The sequence below is a fragment of the Euprymna scolopes genome, chromosome 10, assembly GCF_053919585.1.
Source record: "Euprymna scolopes isolate OS-2025 chromosome 10, ASM5391958v1, whole genome shotgun sequence".
Classification (NCBI taxonomy): domain Eukaryota; kingdom Metazoa; phylum Mollusca; class Cephalopoda; order Sepiida; family Sepiolidae; genus Euprymna; species Euprymna scolopes.
The window spans coordinates 66293393-66313026 of record NC_136491.1 but is presented as its reverse complement, the minus strand read 5'-3'; the positions used below and the strand labels follow the sequence as shown (position 1 = coordinate 66313026).

At 34.2% G+C, this 19634-nt stretch overlaps 1 protein-coding gene across 1 annotated transcript in view; it reads left to right on the top strand.

The window, feature by feature from the left end:
* LOC145286035 (acyl-CoA 6-desaturase-like) overlaps positions 1-19634 on the top strand; it is a 150572-nt gene that overhangs the window by 25770 nt on the left and 105168 nt on the right. The window contains exon 2 of the mRNA XM_080134659.1: positions 7171-7396. Coding sequence (XP_079990785.1) covers positions 7181-7396 — 216 coding nt within the window. The 5' untranslated portion in view covers positions 7171-7180. The remainder of the gene's footprint in view (positions 1-7170; positions 7397-19634) is intronic.

The following is a 19634-nucleotide window of genomic DNA, read 5'->3' as shown; positions in this document are numbered from 1 at the left end:
TGAAGAGGTAAAAAGAAAGTCTGCACAATGGAAAATTGTCATTTAAATGTAACTTTAGGACATTAATGCAACACAAATACAACAGAAACACAATGAGCTAGTTAATATTTAGTAGCCATAACCCTTCTGCAATTTGACAGCCTACAATCTTTTGGGAATTCCTTGAATTAGACTGCAGCAATACTCCGGGGAAAAGGCATCTCACTTTTCTTTAATTTTTGTCCAAAGTTCTTCTAGATTTGAAATTTTATCATTGCGTAGCTGTTGCTTGATGTAATGCCATATGTTTTCGATAGGATTGAGGTCTGGAGATTGTGCAGGTCAGTCCAAACACGGAATATAATGCTCTTCCAGGAACCTCTTGACATTGCCAGCTGTGTGAATGGGAGTATTATCCTGCATGAAGATGGGATTATCATCCAAATTCCGACCAAAATAGGGTAGAAAATCCTCAGTCAACATATTAATGTACTTGGTCAAATTAATTCGACCTTGCAAGCAAACTATAGGCCCTGGACCATTGGTACTAATAATGCCCCACACCAAAACTAAATCTCCACTACCTTGCAGTGTTGAAACTGAGCACCTAGGATTAAATTCTTCGTCTTTCCTCCAATGGACATACTGCCTACCATCACTGCCTAGCCTATTGAACTTGCCTTTGTCGCTTAAAACCACTTTTAACCAATATGAAGATTCATGATCTTCATTGCATCTGATGAAGTCCAGACGGAGCTTTCTGTTCTTTACAGAAATCCTTGGCTTACATCTTGCAACATATCCTCGCAAATTAAATTCCTTTAAGCTGTTCTTGACAGTAGAAAGAGAGCACTTTTTAACAAGATTGCACTGTTGTTGGATTTGGGGAGCCGTGTCACATCTGTTTCTTAGGCTGCAGATCTTGATAGCATTGTTTTCCCTGTTAGAAGTAACTCTAGTACGACCAGATTTAGGAGCATCACGAACATTGCCGGTGTTTTGGTGCTTTCTTTTTGCCTCCTCAATTTGAAGTTACTTTTTTTAAATTAACGTGAACGCTAGAATATTTCAATTAAAAGTGAAATATAAACAGGTAAAATTATAGAGGAATAAAAGGCCAATCAAATGAGGTATGGTTTGTTTAAACAGTTACATTAAATTTAGCTTAAATTTGCAGTTTTTGAAAAAATTACAAGTGCGGATTTTCTTTTTGCCAGCACTGTAAATTGCTGACTTATTAGTGGTTTGAATTGTTTACTGGTGGCCACTTTGGTTTAGGGTGGTTACTTACAACTGCTCCAAAATGAAGTTGTTTGTTTTTAATAGCTGCCATTGGAAGCCCGTGGCAAGTACTGGTGGCCATTGACGTTTAGTGGTGTTTTGAATTCTTTGGTGGGTATTGGTTGCCTCTGCAACTATTGGGCATTGTCGGTGACTGTTGATCATGAGCATTTTTAGTATCCATTGGATTACTCTGAAAAGAAATCACCTGTCATTCAGTGAAGGTTAGTACTCTTTTAAGGTGATTACTGTCACTTGGTGGCAGTGGCAGGTATTGCTGTATTGAAGCGGTTACTTTTGGGTATTGACATTTACTTATGTTTACTTGTGGGCACTATTCAAGTTAAATTCAATTTTATACAGTATTTATTGTTTATTAAATTGTTAGCGGCTACTGAATACGTTTTTTTGGGTTTTTTTTTTCTGGGTTAATGTGTGTTAGATATTATTTTGTTAATTTATTTATGGTTTGTGAAGAAAATAAAAAAAAGTTTCACAATAATATATATGGCAACCTGTTTAATGGCAAAGAGTAAAATCTCCAAAATAAGTAATTTTTAATAGAAAAATGAGTTAAAATCAAACTCCATCTGTGTTTGTTCACACTTACTGCAGGTGTTGTTTCTGCCTTATGATGAATGCCCTGGAAAAGTCACGTTTGAGTGATGCTTACCAGTTGTAAACTAATAAAATTGTGTATTGTTTGCGGTAAACAGGGTGAAAGTCTGTGTCATAGTGCTTTGTATGATAAGCGGAAATTTCTATGTTTTTTGTCAAAGTGAGTAAGCAGGGAAGCCATATTGAAATTTAGCTTCATTATTCTGAGTGTTCGAAAATGCAATCTATTAAACCGTGGAAGGAATCTGAGCTATCAAAGTGTTTGAAGGCAAAAATGAAAATAATAGGGCGTGTTCAGTATGTACAGATTTAAAGAGTATTATCTGATTGGTAATAAAACAAAATGATGAAATGGAATAATATTTGGTAACGCTAGAAACTGGGGTAGGAGGAGGGCATAACAATTAGGGAGGAAGTATCTTGCTACTACCTAAGTGTGATTTATTTGGGAGAACGATTCACCTCAGGATTATTGTAGGAATTTAGTAAATTGAATCAAATCGATCAAAGCACGCATTAGAGATTGGCATGTAGCATAGTCATTTTGAACTAATATGTACGCCAGTGTTTCTTTTACTAATTTCCGAGACAGGGGAAAAATTGACTACATTTTATCTCCTATATAATAATTTGACAGCAGAAATTCCCCTCTGGACCAAAGTATTGTAGGTTTGCAACAACAGATATCACATACAAATTCATTACATCTAGCCTATTAGGCACTATCTTATGAAGCTTTCGACTACCATTACATTCAGTTGTGATAATAAAATGCTACAGCACATCTTGCAAGCTACACCATTACAATTGCACCATCTTTAGAGGAAGGAGTTCAAATTTTTTTCCATAATTATTTATTGCTACAAGTTGACACCACATCCTACTCTACTTATTCCAGATATGTGCATGCATACCAATCGGCCACAGATGTGTGCATGCATACTAATCGGCCACAGATGTGTGCATGCTTACCGATTGTCCACAGAGATGTGCATGTGTACTGATCGGCCAACGATATATGCATATGTCCCGATACGTGCAGGCGTCCCGATCGGCCAGAGGTAAGCGCAGGCGTCCCAATCGGCCAGAGGTAAGCGCAGGCGTCCCAATCGGCCAGAGATACAGCCCTGCATGTGTCATGATGATATACATGCATACATATGTCATGATGACTAGCTGTTTAAACCCCATTCTTGCCTAGGAGTATTTGTATCATTGTTTTACAACCAAAATATTATGTATGTATCCATAAGGCAGTCAAACAGAAGTAGTCAAATCAAAAATATCTGAACTGATAAAAAATGATCCATGATATTTTTCCTGTTTTCATTTTATTTTAAACATAAAACTAAGCCAACCTAATAAGACAACCGTTTTGTATGCTCACGGCATGCCTACTATTAATGTCTTTTTTTTTTCATATGAACCTGAACTTACAGTTACTGATGAAGTTGAAGATTTTATTTTCCCATTTATACCAAATATTACCTTTCTTTCAGTTTTAGTGTAGAGAACCCCTCATCCCTTCAAAAAACATTTAAATAATTTATATAAATTTAATGCAGAACACTGCAATTAATATTTATAGCTAAGTAAAAAATTCAGTAAAAATATTTGTATGAGAGCATGAGTTCAATTTTCCTCAGCAATGTGTCCCACTAATTAAGTAAATAAGACAGAATATGCATTGTAATCATTTTTAAAAGTCTTAGTTTATCCAAAAAATAAACTGTGTGGAAAGACTTAATGTAATAATTGTGCAACGGAATATGATCTATACATTTTTTTTTCATCAAACAGCACAAAAAAAATGTTGTTTGTTAAAAGTAAAAACTTATCAAATGCAGAATTGAAACTAGTTATTTGTTTTTCTTGCCTCTTGCTCTTGTTGTCAAACTTCACTGTTGACTTTCATTTTTTATCTATTTTTAAATTTTTTCAGTGTTTACTTTTTCTGCTGTCATTTTTCCTACTGCCTTCTAACATGTTTTAATTAATTCTTTTATATGGAGTCCCTTTCTGCTTTGACACTATAGCAAGTATTGGCACCATAGAAAATTATGCAAGATAGTATTTTACAAATATTTGTTAGAAAATATGATGAAACTGTGATGTCACATGATGTAAAATTTTTAATGTATAACTTTGCATACAATTGATAAAGTTTTGCACAGCTGTTTCTATATCAATGTGAGTAATATGATATGTAAATGTTATTAACAGTAAATGCAATAATGGAGTAGCAATTACAATCAAGAGAGTAATTTGTTGCAAAGAAGAAATATGGGGCTCACTTAAATATGAAATTGCTACAAAGAAAAAGATGGGAGTCATTGGAAAAATAGTTCTTGTTGACTAAAAAGAATTTCTGAAAGGAATTATACAAGTAAACTTATCCATCTTAACAACATGGGTGGGGACAATGATAATGAAAATAAAGTGGTTAGTCAGACTCAAATACTGATTTTTTTAGATACGTTGTTATTTAGGTTTAATTACAAAATCTGACAGACTTAATCTCCTATATAATAATTTGACAGCAGAAATTCCCCTCTCGACCAAAGTATTGTAGGTTTGCAACAACAGATATCACATACAAATTCATTACATCTAGCCTATTAGACACTATCTTATGAAGAGAGTTGTATGCTCAGTCCGTCAAGTCCAAAGTAGCTGAGCAGCAGCTTGGTTCCCACCAGTTTTGGCAAATTGCAAACAGAATCCTGAACAGAAGCGTGTGCTCTATCCCAACTATCATCAATGGACCTGAGGTAATCTCGTCAGCATCAGACAAAGCCAAACTCTTTGCCAAGAACTTTGCAGCCAATTCTACTCTTTGCGACCAAGGCCGCCAACCCCCCAATATTTCCTCCTTTATCAGAAAACACACTATGTGATATACAAATATCTGTATGTGATGTTGCCAAGCTAATCAAAAACCTTGATTCCAGTAAAGCAACCGGCCCTGATGGTATTCCAATTACAGTACTCAAAAAACTTAAACCAGAACTAGCACCCATACTTACAAAGCTGTTTAAATGTTGTCTTAAGGAGAATTGCTTCCCATCACCCTGGAAAATCTCATCAGTATGCCCTGTATTTAAGAATTCAGGTGATCGTTCATCCCCCTCTCAGTACAGGCCAATAAGTCTCCTTTGCGTCATGAGTAAGTTGCTGGAATCTGTGTTAAATACAGAAGTAATCAACTATCTCAGCAAAAATAACCTTCTTAGTGACACACAATATGATTTCCGTTCTGCTAGATCTACAGCAGATGTGCTTACAGTTATATCTCATAGGATTAGCAAATCTCTCGACGGAGGCAACCTTTCTAGGGCAATTGCTCTTGACATATCAAAGGCCTTTGATAGGGTATGGCATAAAGGTTTACTTCATAAGATCTCCAACTATTGTATAGCTGAAATGTCTTCTCAATTATTAAATCATTTCTCTATGATAGGTTCATAAGAGTAGTAGTTGATGGGCAAAAATCAGAAGCTCACAGTATAAATGCTGGAGTCCCTCAGAGGTCCATCCTGGGCCCAACTCTTTTCCTGATCTACATTAATGATCTTCCAAATCACATCCTTACATCATTCATAGACATTTTTGCTGACGACACTACCATCTATGGTAGCACATCTAAGACAGTAAACAACCAAGTTCTCTCCGATTCTCTCTGATCTTGATCACGTTGTACAATGGGGAAAGGAGTGGCTGGTTACTTTTAATGCATCTAAAACCAAGCTTCTATCTTTACATCATCAACGTTCTGATCCCCATCTGGCATCAATTAAAATGAATGGCTCTCGTCTTGGGGAGGCCTCAAGTTTTGACAGGCTTCTGGGCTTGACCTTTACTCCTGATCTTAAATGGAATACGTACATCAAATCTGTTGCCAAGGCCGCTGGAAAAATGGTGGGATCCTTCTATCGATCCAGTAGATATCTCACTACTGATGCAATTCTCTATCTATATAAGAGCTAGATCGTCCAAGGATGGAATACTGTTGCCACATATGGACAGGAGCTGCTAGAAAAGACTTGTCCTGCCTTGATAGGGTTCAAAATAGACTTTGTGGCCTGGTGGGAGATGTCCTTTTCTCTTCGCTGCAACCTCTATCTCACAGAAGAGATGTTGCGAGTTTGTCTCTGCTTTATCGTTATTTTCATAGAAAGTGTTCGACTGAGCTTCAATCTATGGTCCCCCCCTCACCAAACTTTCACAAGAAACACTAGACTAGCTGAAAACATTATCAATAATTTTCCCCACTCTTTATCTGTACCTAAACCTAAACATAGATTCCATGATCAAAGCTTCTTTCTTAGAACTGCACGCCTGTGGAATTGTCTTCCATTTTCCTGCTTTCCAGCTGTCTATAATATGGTTGTCTTCAAGTCAAACGTGAACAAGTTTCTGATGAGCCGTTCCACTTAAGTTAACAAATTTACCGAACTTCCATTACTATCGATTACTATATTGTCCTTTTGACTACTGTACACTCTTTAACCCTTATCCTTGAGTGGCCTCTGGGCCTTGATAAGTGGTGACGCCTATGTAAAAAAAACAACAAAAAAAACCCCAGATATCACATACAAATTAATTACATCTAGCTTATTAGGCACTATCTTATGTAACCATTACATTCAGTTGTGATAAGTTTTTTTGGGCGCTGAAATCGAAAATAATGCTTACATATCGATGTAACAAATACTTTCTAAGATATAAAAAAATTAGTTTCATAAAGTGGGGGATCACTTTTCTATATTAATTTAAAGTGCAATGAGCACTCACTTTATAACCACCATTTTGGTTGGTGAGGAGAGAGCTGTTTCATTTTTTTTACAGGGTGGTAAAAATTGCAATCCTTGAACTAAAATAAATTAAAAAAATAATTGCAGCAAAAAAAAATTTTTTTTTAAAAATAATATAAAAATAAATAAATAATTTTCGTTTCATTTCATTTTCAAGTTTCCAGTCAGGTCCTTGGTGGACGCGGACGATATTTTCAGCAGTGATTTGACTAGCGTATTTTGGTAGTCACATTTACTGAAATATATATATTTTTTTACAGATTGAGAGGGGGGGGATACTTCTACCGGGCAACACCGGTACACGAGTTCTGCCAGTTTTATATATATGAAAAGCCTTAAAACTGAAACAAAAAATTAATTTCAATTAATAACTTTATCTTTTTTTTATAGCTTCCTTTTTTTATCAATGTATTTTTCCTAAAATTTTCCTGTTTATAACTATATAACTCTATATATAATATTTTTTTTATTTTTGCAGATAGTCAAATATGGGTAAAGGAGGAGAAAATTCTAGTTCTACACAAAATGAAGAAAAGGCCAGCCCATCTCACAAATTCTATTCCTGGGAAGAAATCCAGAAACACAATCAGCGTGAAGACCGCTGGCTTGTCATCAACAGAGAAGTTTACAATATTACAAATTGGGCTCGACGCCATCCAGGTGGAAGTAAAGTTATTAGTCATTATGCTGGACAAGATGCTACGGTAAGCAATTAATTTTGCCTCTTAATCAAATTGGTTTCAGTGCTCACCCTCAGTCACGCAAGTATTCATACAAATGTTTAAACACTCTACAACATTTGCTTAAATATTTATAAATCAATTTCAGTTTTACTAAAGACAGTTTAAAATTTTGAGTAATAGTTTTTAAATAAGCAGCAATGCATTTTGGGGGACAATGTAGTTGTGATCGCAGCAATAAAATACCTTAGCTTTTGAAACAACAAAAAATATTTTAATGTAGACACATTAAAGGTATTTGGATAAACTATTTAGAAAAAGAAAAACTGCTTTATTCAACCAGAGCAAGATGAAAATTTGACACTAAAAAGTTTAATTAAAATGCTTCCAAAGTTTCCAATGATCACAAAGTAAATCAGTCAAGTATTAAGTAAAGATTAAAATTGATGAATTATTTGCAAAGAAGAAATGTATTCTGGTGATGTAAAGAGAAAAATGATTGATACTAATTATAGTATCAATCATTTTTTAATTAATAATAATAATAATAATAATAATAATAATAATAATAATAATAATAATAATAATAATAATAAAGTAATGATGTCATCTCTGAAATAGCTGACTTGTTTTCAAATAAGCTACAATGCATACTGGTGAATTTCATAAATAAATTATAAATTCCTGTTTATAACAATTTCTTAAATATGAAGTCCACCAATATGTATGCTGCTTATACAAAAACAAGTCAGCTATTTCAGTAAATATGCATAAAAAAGAAACTGTATAATAGTAGAAATTGTATACTATTGCAATAAATTTAATAAATATGTAAATAATAATATATTGACTGCTCAAATCTGGGATAGAACAAGAACTCAACCAATTGAACTATTTAGGACAGTGTAAGAAAAATGTGGAAATAAATGTTTATAAGGTTGAAATTTGGTGAGGACATTTGTATCTTTTTTATTTTTTGTGTGTGTGTTTATTTGACAATTACTGCTATGCACAACCTGAATTTAATGATTATTGTGAGACTGCATGAAAGCTATATTTTTAATCGATGAACCACGATGTTATTGATAGAAATTATTTGTTTCCAATAAAAGTAATCCACATATGCATAACAGGTTTTATTCTAATACAAGAATAGTGTGAATTTAGATTTTTGTGATTGTGAAATACAATATTTGTTTTCAGAAGTAAACAGGAAGACCAAGAAAGTATTACTGTAGTAATGAAAACAGATGTTTACAATGAAAATTTGTTGCGTGAGGATGGAAGACTATTGTAAATAAAAAAATTTCAATTTCCATAGTGTTTTCAATAAAAACACATTTTTTTAGTTTTGTAAATTTTTATGTTAAATTTTTTGAAAATATAATAATGTAGAAATTAATGATAAGTCTTTGATTTTAACTCAAATGAAGTAAAAAATTTTTTCTTTCCTTCCATTAAGAGACCACAAAACGTTATTATTTGAATGAAATTAAATTAATAATTATCTTTCTATAACAACAGATTTTTATTTTATATTTTAAAAAAGATGAAATGGAAAAAAAGCAATGTTTTATGGGAAAGCCTACATGTAAACATATTTTATATATAATAAAAATATTTTTATCACAAACCAAACGAAGAGAAAAAAAGCATTTTTTCAGCATTCTTCAATGCAAAATTAATGCTGCTTGCATTATTGCAGTAGAACAATAGCTTAAATAGTTATAAATAAAAGCTATTTACCTACTAATCTACTAATCTATAAAAGTGAGAATATGTGTGAGGACACTTCTCAACCTATATAGTCAACAGATTTTTAATCTACACTTGAAATTTGGTATATAGGGTATTCAGACTTGTGGAAAACTTTTAAGTCGGTTTTCATTTGGGAAAAAAGGGCTGCTAAGGGGTCAAAATTGAAAAATTAGTATCTTTATCTGTTTTTAACTGTTTTTAACTGCATGCATAAACATTCATATAACAGATTCCTTATGCTAAGAATAAATAGGTGTGAAAACACATTTTTAAAATCATGGCAAACTGGCCTAAGTGTTATTGTACTTGACTCGCTATCTTAGGGTTTTGGTTTCAAACTCAGCGCAAGTCTTTATTTTTTTTACTTACAAGAACTGTTTAGAAAAAACATGATACTTGCATACACATATCACAGTTTCTTTCCGTCTTTTTCATTTCTTTTAAAGGAATTTAACATTACGTTTAATGCCTACAGTATTTCTGTTTTTAATAAATAAGAAATCTACATTTCTTAAAATATATTTATGCATCTTTTCTGACTGGGCAATGCCGGGTGGCCCGCTAGTATGCTATATAAAGTATTTCTAATGAATAGTTTAATATTGCTTTTAAATAAATATATTTGGTTATTTGAAAACTGACAGAGAAATGCACATTTTTTTCTTAACAATATAAGCAGCCAAAGTTATGAAGGTGATTCATGAAAAAACTTAGTTTAACAAAGATCCGTGTCATAATAAGTATTTTCTAAAAGAAACTAAAACTAACTACATATTTTATTACAAAGAACATACTGTAAGGATAAAAAGACATACAGTGGAATATTACTTTCAAGTAATTAACCCCTGTATGTGCTATATTGCTCACTAGATGCGTCAATAAACACACTGTTTACATTTAATTCAAAATTCACTAGTGACAAATCAATCCTCTGACAGACCTAAACGCTTTACTGAGAAACAATGAATAATGCCTACATTTTTGATTGAAGGAATCAATGAAAACATTACTTTGATCAATTATGTTTTAAAATTTCATTGATTTTTATTTACTTATTTTTTGCTTATAAAGATCAAACCAGACTGACCTATTTCTCAATTTTTTTTTTTTTCTTTTTTTAGCAAAAGGTGGGACAATATCAGATTGATTTAAAATGAAATGACCGTGGGTTACAATATGAGTTCTGATATGCTTATACAAATGCTTAGGTGATTTATTAGACTTAAAAAAAATCTTCTATTACTCATTGAACAATACCTTCGAACAATTATTTCAAACTATCAATATGTACAATATATATTTCCTATAAAAAGACGCAAGCTCCATTGATATTGCATGCTTCCTGTTCATCATGGTCACTTACAACATGGCAGAATCACTACATATTAACCATGGTTTTGACAAATGTTATTTTACTGTTACCTTCAACAACTATTCTTTGCAAGAATTTTTGATTGCAGTTGAAGGTATTCTTATTCATTCAGTGTTGAAATATTCTGCTACTTAGTAATAGAACCAAGTAAGTTACGAGAGAATTTTTTAAAACTGATTTGTGACACTATATGTCATTGATAATGGGAACACAAGCAAATGGTGAGTTAACCAAGTGAAATAAGCAGCACTGTATCGCATGTGCCTTCTATCAGCAAAAAAACAAAACAAAAAATTCCAATGGCTTCTTTTATAGAGAGAATGTTAAGCAAACAGTAATTCCTTGTCAGCCAATTACTGATGCCTTAATTACAATAAAAGCTTGTTGTTGTGAATGACCAGGGAGTTTGTATTCAGTGTTGAAGTGTAATTCATATATTTTCAATATGAACCTTACAATATTTGACCTTTTCATATCAACCTTCACTACTGGCAAACTATGAGCATCTTGTGTTTTAAATGAAAGCTTGATTTAGTTGTGAAGCTGGTGAGCTTATGCTGCTAAATAACCTTTTTGTTTATTCATAATACAAGAATGAAAGGAGTGTTTGCATTGGCAAAGGGTCACCTTGACCTTGTCTATTTGTAAATGTGTCGATCAGTTTAAATATGGCTGAAAGATAGTGACTAACATGATGTTAAGATTTCAGTTTTTGTTGCAGCTAGTGGTGTTATTTTTACTTTTTAACTACCGACTATTTTTTTTAAATTGATATCCAGTTGACCAAACACTCAACCTTCTTTTTTCTTAAAGGTGACTGATGATAGTCATGACTGAATATCTAGAAAGAAATAAGATTTTAATCCTTGAGATCTCCGCTTTGAGCTTGAAATTAGTAGAGGCTTCAAACCCTCTCCTAATGCATCCATATTGGTAGATGTATATTCAACTCTATCAAAGCATACGTTCGACACTATCCTGGATGCAGAATCCATGAATCTTGCTTACCCCAATAAAAAACAAGCTTTAATTCTAAATCCAAATAAAACCTGAATCAAATTTAGAAAATATAGTTAGAATTTTCCAGAATCATCATACAGTACAACTATGAGATACGGCATTAATCTGTTCCAGGGCTGGGATTGTAAGGTGAAATTGCTGTATGGTGGGCCTAAGCAAAATTTTATTCATTATGACCTGACAATTTCATCTCTCTGTTGCAGATATTGTCAGTGTGAGATTCTAAGAAAGCAACCCCTTTCATGGATGTGCGTCAGAAGCAGAGTGGCATTATTAAATTCTTGACAAAAGTGTATTGAGAATATTGGTGACTATGTAGAGAAATAAATTCTGAGGTACAAAAGACCACTTGTTTTAATGGTACAACTCCCATCTTCATAGCTCTTCAACTTTTTGAGTTAAAAAGAAAAATAGGCTTACTTTTGAAATAACTCCCGTAAAATATAATTTCCAGAAAATTCACATATTTTGTCAATGAAAAGCCATCAGCATCACCTATATAAAATATGTCCAGATGAAATGAACATGACCTTCTCTTAGAAATAACCCCAAATGTCTTGATATAGTATAGCAAATTGATTTATCCATGTCATTACAATTATTTGCCACATCTTTTAAAAACGTTTTTTCTCTGAGCCTCTTAACTATGCAAATTTAGTTCCCTCTCTAAGCTTTCTCTCTTAGGCCACATGACACCATGAGAGATGGATCTATTTCCAAACTTCTTCAAAAGTAGTAGTTATATATTTTAACCTAAGTATACTATTTATAAAAAAAATTGGCTGTTAAGGGGTCAAAGTTCAATGATTTAACCTTTGAGAACTCTACCAAATTCCTCCGTCAATTTTGGGTATAAACAATGAAATTTTAGATATAGGTTCCTTGGACATGGATCTAACTTAATAACTTGATTTGAGTCCAAAACAATAAATGTTAAGGGGTCATAATAGGGGTCAAAGTACTCAGATAATTTCTGGTCTAAACATTTGAAATTTTTCATAAACGGTATTCAGAGATAGGGCAAGCTTTTTAATCGGTTTGGGTCGAAAATTTGAGCTACCAATATATAAATGTATGTATGTTTGCATGTCTGCCTAAAACTTTCGACAGAGGCGACGGATTTTCACAAGATCAGTATCGTTTTGAAGTTCGACCTTTCTGATGACAAATACCGAAAAATTGGCTAAAAACATTAATTTCTTCACCCTCAACTGGGCCCTTTTCTACAGAGGGATCGCTTTTTTTCATCGATATTTTCGAAAGTCATCCCCTCTTTTTGATTGTCTAGGCTTAATTTAAACCTACGTCACTTCCGGTTTGGCGGTGTTCATAACAGCAAAGATGTCATGTTTTTTTTCCTGTTCTTTTCCTCCTTCATGGTACGGGTTCAAGCCTTCTTCTTACGACCACTTTCTTTTCTTTTTTTTTGTTCAACATACACCTCCAAACACCCGGGCACCCATGCTAGTCAAGTAAAAACCCAGAACCACAACTTTCAATGTAGACCGCCACTACAAGGTCTCCTTCTCTAACATCAGGGGTTTACATTCCAATCCTTCAGAAGCTGAAATACAATTACAGGAGACTAAACCTAACCTGTTATTGTGTTGAACTGGTAGTAACTCAACTTACTTATGACACAGATTCTTAACGAACCCACTCGAGTAACCAATGCTGATGGACAACATGCCCTGAACTGTGCTCATTCTCAGTACTGAACAAATGTGTCTTCAATCCAAACCATCAACAGGCCTGAGGTGATTTTGTTAGCATCTGACAAAGCTAAATTCTTTGCCAAGAACTTTGCAGCAAACTCAACCCTATGCAATAAAAGCTACCTACCTCCTAAATTTCCTCCCAAGACCAAAAATAATTTGAGTGACATCCACATATCTGTTCATAGTGTTGCTGCACTCAAGAACCTTGATGCCAGCAAATCAACTGATCCTGACAATATTCCAGTCCTAGTACTCAAAAAGTGGAAACTGAAACTAGCACTCATTCTTACAAAGCTGTTCAATCGATGCTTAAAGGAGAAATTCTTCCCAACATGTTAGAAAATGTCATAAGTATTCCCAATATTTCAAAATAATGGAGATCAGTCTTCTGCATCTCAATACATACCAATTAGTCTTCTGTGTGTTATGAGTAAATTGCTTGAATCCATGTTAAATAGAGAAATTGTCAACCACCTTAGCAAAAGCAACCTACTCAGTGACAAGCAATAAGGTTTCTGTCAGGAGAGATCTACACCTGATGTACTAACTGTAATTTCACATAGGATCAGTGAATTTATCAAGAGCAATAGCTTTTGACATATCAAAGGCATTTAATAGGGTTTGGCATAAAAGTCTACTCCACAAGATTTCCAGCCATGGAACATCTGGAAATGTCTTCTCAACCATCAAATCTTTTCTATCTGATAGGTTTATACAAATAGCCATCGATGGGTCTGAAGCTTGAAGTGTCAATACTGATGTGCCTCAAGGACCCATCCTGGATCCAACTCTCTTCCTTATCTTCACCAATGATCTCCCAAATCACATTGTAAGTTCATTTGTCGACATATATGCAAACGACACTACCATCTATGGCAACACTTCAAAGGCCAGTAATGATCAAGATCTCTCAGAGTCTCCCTTCTCTGTGATGCAATGGGCAAAAGGCGTCTGGTTAATTTTAACACGTCAATAACCAAGCTTCTATCTTTTCACTATAAATGCTCTGATCCCCACTTGGCTTCAACTGATATGAATGGTTCTTGTCTCAAAGAAGCATTCTGCTTTCACAGGCTCCTGGGACTGACCTTCACTCCTAACTTGAAATGCAGGACTTACATCAAATCTGTTGCCAAGATTGCTGAAAAAATATTTGCTTCATTTTACTACAGAAAGTATCTCACTGCCAACACAATCTTCTACCTGTGTAAGAGTCAGATACATCCTAAAATGGAGTACTGTTACCATATCTGGGCAAGAGCTGCTTGGAACACCCTATTCTGCCTTGACATAGTTCAAAACCAGCTTCAAAACCTTTTCTCTTCCCTGCAACCTCTTTCGCACAGAAAACAAGTTGTGATCCTGTCTCTGCTCTATCATTATTTTCATGGTAAATGCTCATCTGAGCTTCACTCTATGGTTCTCCCTTGCCAAACCTTCACAAAAACACACATTCAATAACAACAATTTACCACACTCCCTGTCTATGTCTAAATTTACATACAAACAACAATTTACCACACTCCCTGTCTATGTCTAAATTTACATACAAATTTCATGAACAAAGATTTTTTCCTAGAACTTTCTGTCTGTGGAACTCTGTTCAGCTGGTCTGCTTTCCAGCTGATTATAATATTGTCGTCTTCAAGTCTAATGTAAGTAAATTCTTGTTTAGCTGTCCCCTTAAATTATCGAATTATACCCAATTTCAACCACTAATGATTACTACCGTTGTGCACTTATTAACCTTTATCCCTAAGTGGTTCTCAGGTCGTGACATGTAGGAACACCCTTGTAAAAAAAATATATGAAACACAGAAGCCAAATCCAACAATTAAAAAAGCAAAACTTAGTGCTAAAAAAAATGATTGACCGAAATTTCGAAGAGCACCTATTTTAACAGCCTTAAAACAAACTTGAGGAACTAGAATGAAGAACCAAAACTCCACAACTAACCAAAAACTGAACTAAGGTTATTTTGCAGCATCTGGTTCTGGGTATGATTTTAAAATGAATTCAGCTGTGAAGCCCAAATTTGAGATCTTTGAAGATTGTGGAGTCACATTTTAATTACTATTGCTTACAGCTTCATCTTGATCTGAAGTGGTATTACTTGTTAGTGTCCAACCTCTCTATCCCTAAACTCTCTATCCCAACCCGCCTGAATATAATACAAAACTGCGTTCACATCAATTCAAGAACATTAAAGTGTGTGGAATTGTTTCTTAATTGCTGTTCCTTTTGGGTTTATTCTAGCTCAAAGTGTTAGTACCTGCATATGGATTAAATAGAATGTCCAAATTTTTTACAAAAACATTTAGTGACAGCTTTAATGTTAAAAATTGGAATACAAGGTTTAGTACTGAGTTTGTTGATTTTCATTTTGTATTTTGAAACATTGTCCAGAAAGTTTCATATGGTTTAGTACTTGCCTGTGAATAAAATACTTGTTAAAGATTTGGATGAATAATACTATGGAAAGTAGATCTGAGAGTGAATGTTATTAAAACCAAGTAATCAGTAGTTGTTAAAAACTTGCTCAGTTTGTAATTTAGTTTTTTGTGATACTAATAAGTATTGGGTAATGACTGGTAGTTTGTGCATAAGAAATACAAATGAATGAAATGTAATGAGAAAGTATATTTGGATGATCCAATCATTGGCAAAAGTTAGACTTAAAGAAACTAGTATTGAAAAAAAAAGTTATTGAAATCATTCACTCTTGACTGACTGACAGTAAAAGCTTTCCTATGAAAACAAGCGGAAGATGCTGGTCAAATCATTCAGTTTTCATCTTAGATTCCCAAACTGACTAAAAATACTTGAGTAGCATGGACAGAGTGGGTGAGGGTGAGTTGGCATGCATAAAAACAATAGGGTAATACTATGACGTCGTTTTGTGTCTTAAGGCTTTTAAGGGGTGGTACCTTCTTGGTGTCAAATCCTCATTTGAGGCATAATTGTGAGAGGATTTATATTACTTGGATTATTTAGACTATTGTTCTTATCTTGAGTTTTATTATTGTATCTTGTCAAACTCAGGAATCAACATGTAATTTGGAACAAAACCCTATATTTAATTTATGGGGGTCCTTGAACCAGAAGGATACCCAAGTTTAATAAGATATACTTGAAGAAGGTCAGAGGTTACATCAACCGAAACGTTGCTAAAATAACACTCAAGATGAGAACAATAGTCCAAAGGATCCAAATAATCAATCCTCATCTCAAAAATTCAGAAACCAAATTGTGACAAAGTATGGGCATAGTCCCTGTGCTATTGTAGGAGTCCACAAAGTCCTGGGGTTAAGTATCTGTTTATTAATTCTGTAATGTTTTAGAAAAATGTTTTTACTTAAATAAAGAATCGTTGAATTTACAATTTGAAGAGAATGTTTTCAAAAGAATTAACAAGGCATTTTGTGTTTTTCATAAAAATATAATTTATTTTCTTTAGTCCCTTTCTATTCAGCTAAGGGCTGACATAGCTATTATATTTTGATGAAATTAGCAGTCCGATACAGGTGTCACTCCATCGTTGTGACAAATGATTTCTCTCTTGCTAAAAAAGGAAAGAAAGAAAACAACCGCTGTCAGTCGAAAAGGTCAGCCTTACCTTACCCTCCTAACATGCAGACATGCCAAGGGCTCAACATTTGAGAACCTCACTGCTATTACATATGTCAACCTCTGACTTCTTGCACTTATTCACCAATCGATCATTTTAACACAGGAGCAGGTGGCAGGGGAAGGGAGTGATTGATAGTCACCATACTCTGGCAATATTTAATATCTAGAAACAAAAAAGGTTGCAATATTTTCAAGTTTGACTCAAAGCAACACAAACAATATACCTTGGGAACGTTTTTTGTGGTGCACTAGTAGCAAAAGCAATATATTGTTTAACCAACTATTCTTTCAGATGATAGACATGTGTGACATGTGTCACTTTTTCTACTAATTTTAGTGCATTAATATGATCAACAAGATGATGTCTGCTTATATCACAACTTCTGTTGTTGATGCCTCAAATAATGGTGGTGCTTATCTCCAACATGCATCCAGGCATTTACTGAGTTATTAGTTTTTTCATCAGTGAAAATATTTGCCTGCCTATTAACTTTAATTTAGACATAAGAGAGGGTATTTTCAAAAGAACTATCATCAAAGTTATGGTTTCAAGGATATCATTCCTTATAGATTTTGTCCGGATGACCAACTGCAGAGAAAATGAACTTTCTTCATTGTCCAGGTCTTCTATGGCACTGTCAACTAATATTTCTAAAATCTTTATCTTCGTGACAGTCTTGGGAATGACAACACCGAATATTTCTTTATTGGGTCTTTCTGGAATTTTCCATTGTCAACATGACATGCTATTTTGGGGGAAATGGTGTAATTAACAGTGCAATTCAAATGAAAGCTTTTTTAAAACATAACTCAATCCTTCAAAGTATGTAAAAAAAAAAAAGCTCTAAGAAAACAAATGTTGATCTCTCATTTTTATTTATTTATTTTTTATTTGTTAATTCACCCCAAAAAAGGCACAGAGCCACTTAGTCGTGAGGAACTATTATTTGAGACCAGATTTACAGGGATATTATTTAGGGAGTTGGGCAGCGAGATGTCTATTTACATTACACTTGAATTTCTGCATGTCAGAACAGTCAGGAAATCAGGGGCTCGGGAGGGAATTCCAAAGTGCAGCAGTCTGAGGGAAAATCTGTTCGAGTAAAAAGTTTTATGGCATCTAGGGATTTTTACAGTGTAGGAGTGGGATTTTACTCTTTGTCAGATTTGTCGAGGATATTGCCATTGAAGGAGTACTAGTGCTTTGAGTTTGTCAGAGCACTTGCCATTAAAATACTTATAAAACATAAAGATGCCACATTTCAGCAATGGGACAGAGATTGGAGTTTAGTTGATAGTTCAAGACCTATTAGGTTGGCGACTTTTTCTTTTTTTTAACCCTGTCTAGGAGTGAGAGACTAGTGGCAGATGCACCAGCAATACTCCATGCATGGGTGAACCTTGGCCTTGTAGAGATACAAGATACTCTCAGGTGTGAGTAACCTTTTAGCATGGTAGAAAGAGCCCACCTTCCTCACAGCGGCCCTGGCAATTACTTTAATGTATTTGTTCCAATTCATGTTGTCTGTGAATGTTAACCCGAGGAGGTTGAGGAAAATACTTTCAGGCAGTGTATCATTAGCCATGGCAATCGGTGTTTGAGAAGGTTTCTTGTAATTATTGAAGGAAAGAAACTTAGTTTTGGCAGCATTGAACATGACTAACAAGTTACAGTCCATTCAACTACAGACTGGATATCTTCCTCTAGAGTTTTAGCAATTTCCTTAGATTTGTGTTCATTAGCTTTACCCTCGTGTCTGTTATAAAGCGTGATGTCATCAACAAATATCCCCATGTCAGAGAAAATTTTATCAAGGAAGTCATTTATGAGTATCAAGAATAATAAAGGTCCAAGGATTGACCCTTGTGACACACCCACATTTATATCATATTGTTTTGATGTACGACCATCAAGAACAACCTGGATTTTTCTCTTATCTAAGAAGGATTTGATTATGTTAAGTATACGTCCGGCAATACCATAGGATTTGATTTTCATAAGAAGACCATCTTGCCAGATCCTGTCAGATGCCTTAAATATGTCTAGCGCTACTAACTTAGCTTCTCCTGCCAGTGCTTGGTATATACGCTCGGAGATTATAATTATAGAACTGCAGTAGAATAGACTTTTCTAAATCCATGCTGTCAGTTGGATGAAACTTTATTGTCTGTGAAGTGACAGACTAGTACTTGATTAGTTAAGGACTCAGATTTTGGTGAAGAGAGAGAGCAGACGAATGGGGCGATAATTGAGTGGGTTAGCTCTTTTACCAGAATTCTTGTAAACTGGTACAACAGAAGCAATTTTGTAGCAGTTTGGAAAGCAAGATTCGTTAAGGCATTTGTTGTAGAACTTGGAGAGAACTGTAACAACCTGAGGAGAGCATTTTTTAGTAGTATAGCAGGAATAAGATTGGCCGCACATGTCTTTAAGATGTATAGATTTATTATGGCATCACAAACAAGGGAAGGGGTGTTTTTCAGATCTTTGAGTGTGGCTACTGTTCGCATAGGGAAATTTGAGAGGGTACAGGCTGCTGGGTCTAAAGTGGAGTTGGAGGCAAAACGTTGAGCAGATTTGCCTTTTCAATCTCAATGTTGTTGGATAGTGATGGAATTGTTGATTGTCCATTATTTACTACACGGTTATAAATTTTCCAGAAATCATGAATTCCTAATTTCTGCATTTTCTGATGACTTCAGAATGCCTCCTCTTGGCTGCGGCTATTTCTCTCTTACAATTATTTTTAGCTTCTACAAATTT